General features: G+C 33.6%; 2 protein-coding genes across 2 annotated transcripts; both read right to left on the reverse strand.

Annotated features, from left to right (window-relative positions):
- Positions 1–593: 593 nt before the first annotated feature.
- On the reverse strand, positions 594–4,963 carry LOC130815288 (galactan beta-1,4-galactosyltransferase GALS1). The gene is made up of 2 exons (XM_057681704.1): positions 3,668–4,963; positions 594–1,403 (listed from the first exon to the last, which is right to left on the reverse strand). Exons 1-2 carry the CDS (start codon positions 4,825–4,827, stop codon positions 1,049–1,051), a joined length of 1,515 nt encoding a protein of 504 aa, XP_057537687.1. The 5' UTR covers positions 4,828–4,963; the 3' UTR covers positions 594–1,048.
- A 3,838-nt stretch (positions 4,964–8,801) lies between these two features.
- LOC130815312 (metacaspase-5-like) lies at positions 8,802–11,955 on the reverse strand. Its single transcript, XM_057681731.1, has 2 exons — positions 11,416–11,955; positions 8,802–9,982 (listed from the first exon to the last, which is right to left on the reverse strand). The coding sequence occupies exons 1-2, from the start codon at positions 11,759–11,761 to the stop codon at positions 9,072–9,074; spliced, it is 1,257 nt and encodes a 418-aa protein (XP_057537714.1). The 5' UTR covers positions 11,762–11,955; the 3' UTR covers positions 8,802–9,071.
- Positions 11,956–12,214: the final 259 nt, after the last annotated feature.

Genomic DNA, 12,214 nt, shown 5'->3' on the forward strand with positions numbered 1-12,214 from the left:
CTCCCTATAAGGAGAGGGTAGAAACGACGTGGTCAAATAAACCCCCTAAAAAACATACAAATAACACAAAAACACAATATATTTATACCATTGGAAAAAACATTCCCATGCTAACTAACTTCCAAAAGGGGAAATGAGAGTGTTGAATATCATCTCAATCAATATTTCCTCGTAGAGGCGGAGCAAAAAAATTGACAAGCTTTTAAAGACCCTATACAACTTTAACGTTATGCCAAGAACTTTGGATATTTAAATACTTAATATATAATACACAATATAATATTAAAGCCCCTAATTTTTAAGGGTAATATACAGTCAAATTTATTCTCGAGCCGAGACACTCCTTTGACCGCACTCTCCTCTATGGGTATGAGTTGCCGCCATCCTTCCCTCCCCAGACCCTATCCATAGTTTTTTTTATGAGCGGGATATACTGGGTTAGATGATAATGATAATAACAGTCAAATTCGTTGAACATGCTTTTAACCTCTCTAACACTTAATTTTTTTAATAAAAATGGTAGACAAAATTTATAAAAGAACTAAAAGGCAAAGTAAAAGTAAATAAAAAGCAAAGATAAAATACAAATCATTCATAATAGTTTTATTATTCGATAAATAGAGCAATAAAACGTTTTTTTACAAAATATTATCTTTCTTTTGCTATAGGAAGTAATAGTACAACCAACACATTAACCCACTATATAACTTAACACAAAAAGAATGAACAAATAAAAGATAAAAAAGACAACTTATCTTTACAGTAAAACCTAATAATATGGACGCCTAAATGCATGGTCCCCCGAATCATAAATAAATCTTGAACTTGTTTACCACCAAACCATCACCATGAATTATAATCAGCTATAGTCAATATCAAATCAACCCCCTTTCATTTGTCTCCATATATCACGATTAGCATGGGTCACATTTAGCAGCTTTAAATTTTTTGCCGTTAACCCATCCTCGTCCTCAGGAGTCGTGTGGCCCCTCCCCCCCCCCCCCCCCCCCCCCCCACAAATAATGGCTAGACTTGGGTAATGTCCTGATTATGAGGGAAGCTGTAAGTAAGTTCCAAGGGTTTCACGCTCAAATTGCTTGATAGTGTTGACGAGTTTCTTCATATTGTCGTCGTATACGTATGGGAGTTTGTCATTGACCGTGATCTTTTTCTTTGCCGAAGGTGGGAGGAATACTCGACAGGGCTCCTCTAGGACTTGGATGGTGTTGTGGTAGTGATAGTACCGGATTTTACTTTCTGTATGGTGTAAGGTTTTCCCTACGATGTTCTCGGACATGTGAACTCCAGTGGCGAATGCGTTCCTGGCTTGGATTGCATATTTTCTATCTCTTCGGATTTTGGTCCTCCAGTCCCTGAATAGTAGCTTCTCAAAGCCCCATTGCCTGAATAAAAATTTAATGGTAGGAGTAAATAGAAGTATAATAATTGATGTTTGAGCAAATCAAGTGCCTTAATTGAAGAGTTTCCAGGATATAAAAGTCATAGAGATGGGGTAAAGGTATGGGCATCGGACATATAATTAAAAAATCAATACAAAGAGAACATAGAGACAAATGCACAACGGGATTAATATCAACACCGAGGGTCCTACAACTTCTTAACAAATAAAATAATCAACTATCCAGCAAAAGGCTAACCACATAAAAATGGACATATTTTGATAGAACCCAAAACAAACAATGAATTCATGTACACTTTTTATTTTATGTTAAGCTGCACAGAGTAATTGCAACAGTGAGAGACACTTAATGGCGTTGGGATAACGAAATGTTGTTGAAAATTCCAAGCATAGTAAACCGAGCACCTAAATCGTTATCTAAACTTCTCAAGTTCAAACCATTCACTTAGTAGCATACGGAATTGATTGTGACCACAATCCCAGTTGCTTGTTTGATTGCAAAAAAAAAAAAAATAAATAAATAAAATAAAATAAAATAAAATAAAAGCATAATGCCTATGTTCACAATAAAATTACTTTGTATAATTAGTTCTAAATTGTTCTCAATTGAACATCATTTAGAGCCCCACCCTCTTTCACCTTATCTTTACTTTAAATGTAAAAGTAAAAAAAGTTTCACCTATTCTCAATTGAACATCATTTAGAGCGCCACTCTTCAGATTGGGAAAGCTTTAATTTTTTTTTTCTTGTAAAACAAAAAAAGTTAAGTTTCCTTTTTCCCCTTTTCATTTTGTACTCAAGTTCTATGGCCAAGAACCTTAAAAAAAGGTTCTATAACCAAGAAACAAAGGAAAAAGGAAAAGTAGTATTGCAACTTCAATAGAACCACATGGAAATTCAGTCTTTCAGAGATTTTTAACACTCTATACAACTACTTCTATAGGAACATGTATGAACAATTTGCTCCAATTTCCCCCAAGATGTCTCCAAATCCACAGCTCAAGAAAAGGGTCAATTTAGATCCAATATGTCCTCCAAAAAAAAAGAAAAAGCAAAGCACCATGATGCTTTCAATGCAAGCCACCCCATTAACAATATTTTGAGTGCTTGGCAGCTAGACATGTCCATGAATTGATTTTGATGCCCTTTTCTCACTTTCCACAAAAAAAAGTTGATAGTTTTTTGTATATTCCATTATACTATGATTCTCATTTCTCACTATTCCTATTGAACAACTTTCCTAGCCTAACATCAATGTATCATATAGACCAGAACATGGAAAACCAAAACAAGGACTAGTAATTTAACGTCTATCACCGACTATTTCCCGGAAGCAGCCTCTCGTAGAGATGCAGAATACGATTTGCCTCCATTACACAACACAATACCCTTCACCGGAGGCTCAATCCATAGGCACTTTGTGACCAACTGGCTATTTCAATTCATTTTGATGAGTAGTGATGGTCGGGCTGCACCTGGTCGTCTGGTTTGACACAAAAGTCAGACCAAATTCCAGTCTGGAAATTTTTCAAACCAGACCGGTTAAAACACCAGACTGGACCGGACCAGACCGTTCTACAACTCAAACACACTAATTTCTCTACCATCGAATCTTGCATTACTTGGAATGTTTTGCTCAATTATTAAATTAAAAAATGTTTATAGGAATTATTAATTAGGCATAGATTTGTGCTTAACCAAATCAACAATAAATTAAAAAATGCACCGTCTAGCTTATGAACTTTACTTAATTACAAATCTTAGTCCTGATCAAAGATAAGCATATTTATATTGTTAATTAATCACCCACTTGCATCTCAATCTCCCTAGATATTTCTTAATTTGACCCTTTTACAAACATTCTATATCAATTATCAACAGAGAATGTTTTGTAATAAAACTAATACTATCAAACAATAATTTGAATGACTTTCACTCCATATTAACGGAATACACCCTAATTAACAAAGTAACAAAACCTCAAATCAACCCGGAAATTCGTCAAATCATCATCATACTGGTGTATCCGGCTAAGAGAAAGCAGCAAAGAGACAAAACGCCCCAAAATGCAAGACAATAGCACGGCATGAAGTACAAAAACTAATAACAAACCAAACAAAACCAGCAAAAAAACCCAGAAAATTATAAACAAACTACTTCTAATTCATACTTCAATGGAAGCCAGCAAAAAAACAAAACCATAATCTTTTATAAATTATAGAATTAAAAATAAGCAGAGAATAGTACCTGGAATAGTCTTGGGAAGAGTCATTCAAGCAAAGAACACTACTCATAGCATTTTGCTCAATAGTAAATTGGGTAAAACCTTCAAATTCCTTCATAACATTCTTCAACCCATCCCTTCCTTGAGGTATATAAATATACTCATCAACATCAAAAAAGAAGGTCCAATTTGCATCAAATTTATATCTATGTAAACAATCATTCACAATCAAAAACTGATTATAGTAATACCCATCAAACTTCTCTTGTTCTCTAATGTCCTGAATCGTCACTCTCCCTATTTTAACCCAAGGTTCTAGAACTTTCCTAACTTCCTCCGAAACACCCCCTGCATCATGAAACACAAAATGGGACTTCTCTCCGAAAAACCACGCATGATACGCCATCCACTCTCTTATTCTCGATGCACTCAAATTTCCATAAAGGGACGACCCACAATAAAGGTAATCATACTTCGGCGGAGAATTAAAAACGGCGCCGTTGTAAGACCCTGGAGATTCTTCAAGCGCAGTGAATTTCTCAAAGTATTTAGGAGAAAGGGAATAATAAGCGTATAATACAAGCTTCCCACCAGAATTATCCAAATTAGGGTTCATCGGAAAAGTACAATTTACTACAACAACAGTGTAAACTCTTCCATAACCCCAATCTGGAAGAATTTTATACGCTTTAGCACGAACTGGAGGTTGCGAAGTGTTATGTGGGACCCACTCACATTTATACCATGGGTTACCGTATACATGAATAGGCTTTGACGCTAAGCCCACGACGGAGAATGTAGCTGGCCCACCACGGTAAGCACCCATTTTAACGAAAAGTGCGGCGGCATTTCCGTATGGTTTGAACTCGCGTTTGTTTGGGTCTTTAGGTGGGAGCTTCCGCGGGTCGGGTTGGATTGTAGAGAGAGAAAGTAAGGCGGTTGGTTTTGCGGGAAGTGTTGTGTTGAGAAGATGATTTGAGGTTGTCAAAGAAGTAGAACAATGGCAGGAAGAAGAGAGAGAAAGGAGGTGGTCGTAGTAAGGTTGAAGGTTCCATACAAGCATGACTAGAGTGAGTGTTAGAAGTGTGGCTAGAAATGGTTTGGTTTCGAAACATAGAAAGAATTTTCCGACAGGATTTCCGATCACTCCGCCGGTAACCGGTAATCCTGCCTCTTTCTTCATATTTTGAGTGGGTTTAGTGATAAGATCTGAGAGAGTGAGACAAGTGAGGTTTTATGGTGAAGGGGGATGCCTTGTTTTGGAGTAAATAGCTTAGCCGAGCTTCTTGTATGTTACGTGTTTTGGAGTAACACTTTGACAAGAATGTAATAACACTTTTAAAATATGTTTATTATGTATAGTTAATTGTATTTATTAATTTGTTAATAATTATAATTGTATATAATTATTAAAAATAATAGAATAGGAGTATAAGTTGTGATGTATGGTATTTAATAAGATCTCTCATAATTATATTTTTTTAAAATTATGTTTAATAAATAAGATTAACATACAATTTGTGATTTGTAAATAAAGCAAAAGTCTAACGTTAGAAGAAAAAAAAAGTAAGTATATAGTTTGAAACTAAGATAAACAACAAGTAAGGTGAAAAATAAGTTGATATATTTGAAAATAAGTAGTTTTTATGTTGATTGAAATTTTGCTTATATGTCCATGTCTAAAGTTGTTTAATTAATTTTTTATCATTGATTTTTTTTACTTACATAGTCTAAGTAATGTTTAGTAATTAGAGGTGTTTAAACCAAATTCAACAATTTGATATTTACTACATCTTATAACCGAATTCGATTTGATCCTTTTTTTAAATAAATTTAAAATTATGAAAGATCAATATGGACGCAAGACTCGATTTTAAATTGATCCATGACATAAATTCGAAATTAGATCAATGATCCAAATGAACACGGTAATAATAATTTCATCAAATATAATTCATAGTAATTAATTTATTTAAAAAAAATAAAATATACATATATCTAGCTAGTGATTAAGTTGAATAAAAATGCTTAATAATCTATGTCTCGTCTTGAGAATGTCATAATTTTTATTTTTATTTTATTTATTTTAGGGTATATAACATATTTTGGTTTTTAACTATCAACTTAAATTTTGGTTAAATTAGTTATTTGATATGGGCTCAATTTCTCAAAAGCTAAAGTGATAATAAGTTATAAGTTTGATTTTCAGTCATTTCTCATTCAAAATGAAATGGTTACTTTAAGCTCTTTAAATAAGAAAATATATTAAAGTAATAATATATTTTGAAATCTTAATTATAAATTTAAATTTTTAATTAAATTGATTCATGAGAATATATCATGTAACATTTTTGTTAATAGTGTTTTATCATCATACAGACAGAGAGTATCGGCTAACAATTGACACTTTAAAGGAGAATTGAGAAAGAGGTGGAAAAGGAAAGTGAAAGGAAGGTGAGCTGGCAGGAGGAGGTGCTACCGACACAAGTCTAAGGGTGACTGCATGTGATTTGCTGTCATTTAATCATTTAAGAACTGGTTTTATTATTAATGAGAAAAAGAAATTAACATTCTCGACTTTATTTCTTTTTCTCAACAAAACAATTTGATACGCTATTTTGGTATTAGAAAATTTCTAAATTATTGAAGGTTTATTATTACCCTTTTTTTTGTTTTCTTTTTTAGTATGACTTTGCTTTCACTACACAAAAGTTGGGTTCATTGGTTTTGGTTGTAAGATTTTAATTTTTTTTTCTCTATTGTTTTTTTTATTGTTGTGTTTTATTTGTTTTTGGATTTCGACTATTTTAACTTATCATAAGTTGGTTGTAATTTGTATTGTGCTAAAGGGAAATATATGAGCTATAGAAACATGGCTAAAGAGAATAGAGGTTGTGTATGTTTTATGTTTATTATTTTTAATTATTTTTTGCTTTTACGCTATTGATTTTAACTATTTTTACATATTTTGCGAGACTCTTAGTTACAATTTATATAAGTGTTCATGTCTGGAATCGAATACAATTAATTTAGTCCTAAGTTTGCTTAGTTCTAAGGTTGTCTGTTTATGAAATAAAAAAGTTGTTAATTAAGAGATTTGCATTTGCTATCTAAGCCCTTCACATTTAACAAGCATTAGTAGGGCCTAAAGTTTGTTCTCCAGAGACCTTCTCCGATGCTCAATCAAGTTAGTGAGAGTATAAGAGGAGTACTTAGGAAGCTCAATAGCCCGATTTCAAGTACATAGTGGCCTTAGTTTGGAGGAACTTGGCTAGAGTTTGTTTTGTGGCGTGAGACTTTAATAAATGTCCTTGTTAACAAGAGAGGATGTAGATCACTCAATGCGAATAATTGAGAGCAATAAGTTTGGTTTTTTTTTTTTGTAATGTTTGTTTTATTGAAGGCGTTGTATATGAGAGTATTGATATCTCATCATTTTCTTAGAGCTCAGGAATCCTAATAGTAATGTTAGTAATGTTGTCGTTGTCATTCCCTTCGTCGTTACTAGCCTTTTTGTTAGCCTTTTGTGTAGAGTCAACTATTCTCTAGAGCGTGATAACTCCTCGTTGGTTATGCACATGAATATTAAATACAAAAATAACTTTTATTCATTTTGAGGAAACTTCTATACCTTGTCCATAAAAATACTCATCAGTCACGTCAATATAATATTGAATTAAGATCCTACCTTTAAAATCCCGATCTAGACACATATAATAAATGAGTATAAGAGCAAACCTTCACCAGGGGCTGGAAAAGGTGTGAACCCCTGATCCAATTAATAAGTGGTATAATAAAGTTAGTATGAACTAATGTGGTATATTTTTGTTATTGTTTTATTATTACTGTTAAGTTAAATTAAACAAGGAGTTTCAATGTTGTTTCATTGAATTATTTATATAATATCATCAATAATCAATATATATCTAAATTGTAAGCAAAATTCAATCAAATATCCGTAAAATAAGTTGGATTCGTTTTAGACATGGATTCGATCCTAGATCCACAATTTAGATCCTTTCTGTAAAACAAATCTGGATTCTGGTCTATTTGCACTTGGTCCATATATGATCCGTTGTCATCCCTAATCTAGCCCTACTTGCAGTAAACTGCTCCAATGACCTTATCTACACAAGTAAAGAGCATCAGTAGGGTTTGAAGTTGTTCTCCAGGGATCTGATTTAACGCTCAACCAAGTCCGTAAGAGTATATATGAAGAGTACTTAGAAATTCCAATATATCAATTTCAAGTGCATAGTGGCCTTAACTTGGAGGAACTTAACTAAGGTTTATTTTATGGAGTGAGACTATTATAAATGCCCTTGCTAACAAGAGAGGATGTAGATCACTTTATGCGAATAATTGAGAGCAATAAGTTATGGGTTTTAGAGCTCATGAACCCTGATGGCCAATAGTAATGTTGGCATCGCCCTTCCCTCTGCCATTACCTACATTTTCGTTAGCTTTTTATGTAAAGTCAGCTAAGAGCATGACAACTTGTCATTGGTTGTGCAAGGAGCATTAAATACAAAGAATAGTGTTTAGCTAGTTTGAGTTAACTTTCGTATCTTGTCCGTAAAAGTACTCATCAGTCACGTCATAATAGTGTTGGCTAACATCCTGCTTTTAGGACCCTGATCCAGACACTTACAATAAGTGAATACATGGGTGAAGCTTAACTAGGGGGATGGAAAAGGCATGAACCCATGGTCCAAAACATGTATCATATTGTATATTTAATTCGAGCCCTATCTAATTTATATTATTTTGCATAAAGGATGATTAAATATCATAAAATTAAGTAATTCAATGGTGACTAATAAGTAGTTAAAATCGTAAAAATAACATTTAAAGTTTGCAGTACTAATATTCATACAAGTAATTTTATATTTTATTATAATTCTTTTTAACTAATAATTTAACATACTTGTTTTCTAACTTAATAAAATTTTCTATTTAAAAACACTTGGGATTTCTAGTTGTTAGTGTATTGCCTATTTTACATACTTTAAAATTTTACTAGTGTATCGGCTATTTTGCCCTCAAAAATTAAAAATTCTAGCTTTCCCCAAGTGAACAAAGAGATTTTAATTTCTCTTCTAAAACGAACAAGAGTTCTTAACTTGAAGGTGGCACCCTAAAAACCCATCATACATGTAAGTCGGATAGGAGGTTGAAAATTGAGATATAATTTGAATATGTTAACACATGAATACATACCTTAAAATCAAGACGCCATACTTGTGCATAATGAGCAATAAATACACATGCTTTTGAAGCAACACTTCGAAATGTTTACACCCGATCACCCTCATATAAGTTCACATGACCTTCAAGAAATGATCATATTTGTACATAAAAACTCAATATAATGGTTTGACATGGCATGAACTCATACCAGAAAAAGTAGACAGCTCCAAGATGTACTCAGCACACAAAAGGAACTTCAACATAGTCATCCGAGCAGTACAGCCCAGGTCGTTGCGTGAACCCTTGACGCTTAAGCAGCTTCCTAGCGTTTAACACGATCTCTTGGTTGCTAATTTCACCATCGGATTCATGTAATATCGTCTGAATCGCATTGCTAAATGCTCCATAAGCCTCGCGAGAATTCCCAGAAGGAGTAGCATCAGCAGAGGTCTGATCAGTCTGACATCCACTAAGAAGTATACCGTGTCTAGGTAAATTCCGATTATTTGCACCAGCATATACTTCTTGTTTGCTCCCCACTTCAACATCTACAGCGGGTTTTGCATAATCCTCATCCTTCTCCTCGAGCTTCTGCTTAAAAAACTCCATTGCGAGTCCCCCAACAGCAGCTAGCAATTCGCCTGTTCCCCCTTCTCCTCCATGAAGTTTGTTTAGTATGACTTTCATGAACTTCTTCACCTTTGGACTAGCATCTTCCCCAAACGCGTCAAATAAAGTAGGTCGGATTTTCCCCACATCAATGTCATCTTTTCCGGTCTTTTCTTTAAGCATGTCGATAAGGGTTGAAAGGGGGAGAGATCGACTTTTCACGTAGCCTCTATGGCCTTCGTAGCTGTCCTCATCGATCACCCTGTAGTCGGGCTCATAGTTCCTGGTTTGATGATGAGGGAGGTGGATTCCGCGAGACTGTAATGCATCAGAGACAGTCTCCCTGACTGCATTCTTTAAGAAGCCTGATAGACTGAAGTGTGAGGAGCCAGTATGGTCTTGATTGGAATGGGATTGTGTGCTTTCTCCTATCTGTTCTTTTGCCCCACTAATTAGGCCTCCGCTGTGGCATGAATCTGAGACTATTGTGATTCGACAACCATCTGGTACTTGGCACACCAAATCTTTGAAATCTTCATCTGCACAAAGTGACATTGGCATTGAGCAAGTAACTAAAGAATTGTTGAGATCAACATAATCATACGCAGTATATCCGGCTTATAGAAGTTATGATCAGAATTAGAGATGGAAAAATGCTTAGGCAGGTGCGGTATGCCCTCCCCCATATCCAATTATCCATACCCATCATCTATCTACCACCCATGATGCGCCTACCCACCTACGTCTACATCAAACTCATTCTCACCTACTATACCCAACTAGCTAGATATACCTATCATGGGTATATTCACCTTATAACTGCCTCACATTCACTATATGTCCGTGTTATATGTGTTCCATACAATCGCAATAATTTACAAATTTAATTGCATATCTAATTTTATTTAAATCATATTATGTAATAAGATAAAATTAATATTCTTAATTTTTTATAATTATTTATGATAAAAATATACAAAATTGATATATGTACATTGTAGTTATGGATCAAGAGGGTATGAAGCAAGTCGAGTGGACATAAGCGGGTAAGATCTTATACCCACCACCTACCCACCAAATTCATACCCATACCTGCCAACTAGGATGGATACAATGTGAAACGCGTATAATTTTATTTGCCTACCATGTCTAATCAGAATCGAGAAAGGGTTGAATGACTTAAATATCAAAAGCCAAACATTAAAATAACAAAATCAAATCATAAATTTAGCTAATCGAAAAACTACAAACAGCTTTATAAGACATATATAGAAAAATAAAACATTGTAAAGTTAAAAAACTTTAACTTATACTAGCGAAGAATGACATAGGAATATAAGAGTAAACATGTACATGCTCATTGAGATTGATTTTCTTAATTATAAACATTACAATATATAGTTTTCAAAATGGACAAGTTTTTAGGTTAATTTGTTTTAGTTGATATTGCTTATTCCATGAATATAGATTAAAAGTTCAATATTATAGTATTTGTACTTTCTCGGTCATTAAATAAATACAAACTTTTAAATTTTAATTAAATCGAGTACGGATCCAATAATAGTTCTCCAAGAATTTCAATTCATTAACAAATTGATAAAAATCCAATTAGATGAATCCTAAATCAATTTGGCATAAAGGCCATTTTGAACAAATTGGTTGGAATAAATGCTCTCACAAGTGTTTGGAGAAAAGTTCTCCATATCCTAATTCCTAATGGCTAATAGCAAACTAAAGAGAACCTTTATATATTTGCCACTTTTCACACATTCCCACTAAAATTCTAATCTAAAATCCAGTGCAAGACTAAAATATTCATCAAATTACAACCAAAAAAAACCCATAAATCCAGCAGGCAGCAGGCCAGAAAAGTCAACATAACAACAAACATTCAAATTCCCACAAAAACCCAGATCAAAAATCAAAAAACCCAAATCAAAATTCTTTAAAAAAAAAGTGAATAACTACTTACCAGTAATAAGATTCATATCACAAGGAACAATACACTCATCAAAACCAGTATCATCAACTTCACCAGTTTCAGCCGGTAAACGAGTACCATGACCACTATAATGAACGAACAAAAAGTCTCCCGGTTCGGCAGATCGCACCAAATCTTGTAGAGCCCGACGGATGTTTTTCCCGGTTGGTTGAGTATAAGATGAATCAGTATCGATTAAAATGGTGATATCTTGCTCATCGAAGCCGTAAAGTTCTAGTAAACATCTGTGCATTCTGTTTACATCATTGATGCAACCTTTGAGTTCTGCTTTTGTTCCTGGATAATTGATTCCGATTAAAACGGCTTTTTTCCCCATTTTTCTGATTTGGTTTTGATTGAATTTTGTTTCTCTTGATTGATTGATTAGTGTGTGTTTGGTATGAGATGAATGATGAAGGAAGAGGAATTAGACTTTTTTTTTTTGGGTGATGGCTATTTGTTGTTTATGTTGAATGTTTAATGTGTTTGGTCGAAGCTTTTTGATATTTTTTTAATTATTACTATTACTTTAATTATTGAATAAGCTGAAAAAGAGATGATTTGGTGATAATCGGATAGTAGCTAGGGAAATTATCGAATGAATACTTATTTCAATTTTTACTTGATGTAATTATTGTTTGTTAAAGGGCGAATAGGCTATACATTAGGATTTTAAAGTTAGGATTTAGTTGATTTGAACACAAGATTTTTGTTAGTAGAGTTGTTGAAAATTAATCCTACTTTTAAATTGAATTCAAACTAAAAGTCATATTTACTACTCTTTTCCTTT

This window comes from Amaranthus tricolor, chromosome 6 (assembly GCF_026212465.1).
Source record: "Amaranthus tricolor cultivar Red isolate AtriRed21 chromosome 6, ASM2621246v1, whole genome shotgun sequence".
Taxonomy (NCBI): domain Eukaryota; kingdom Viridiplantae; phylum Streptophyta; class Magnoliopsida; order Caryophyllales; family Amaranthaceae; genus Amaranthus; species Amaranthus tricolor.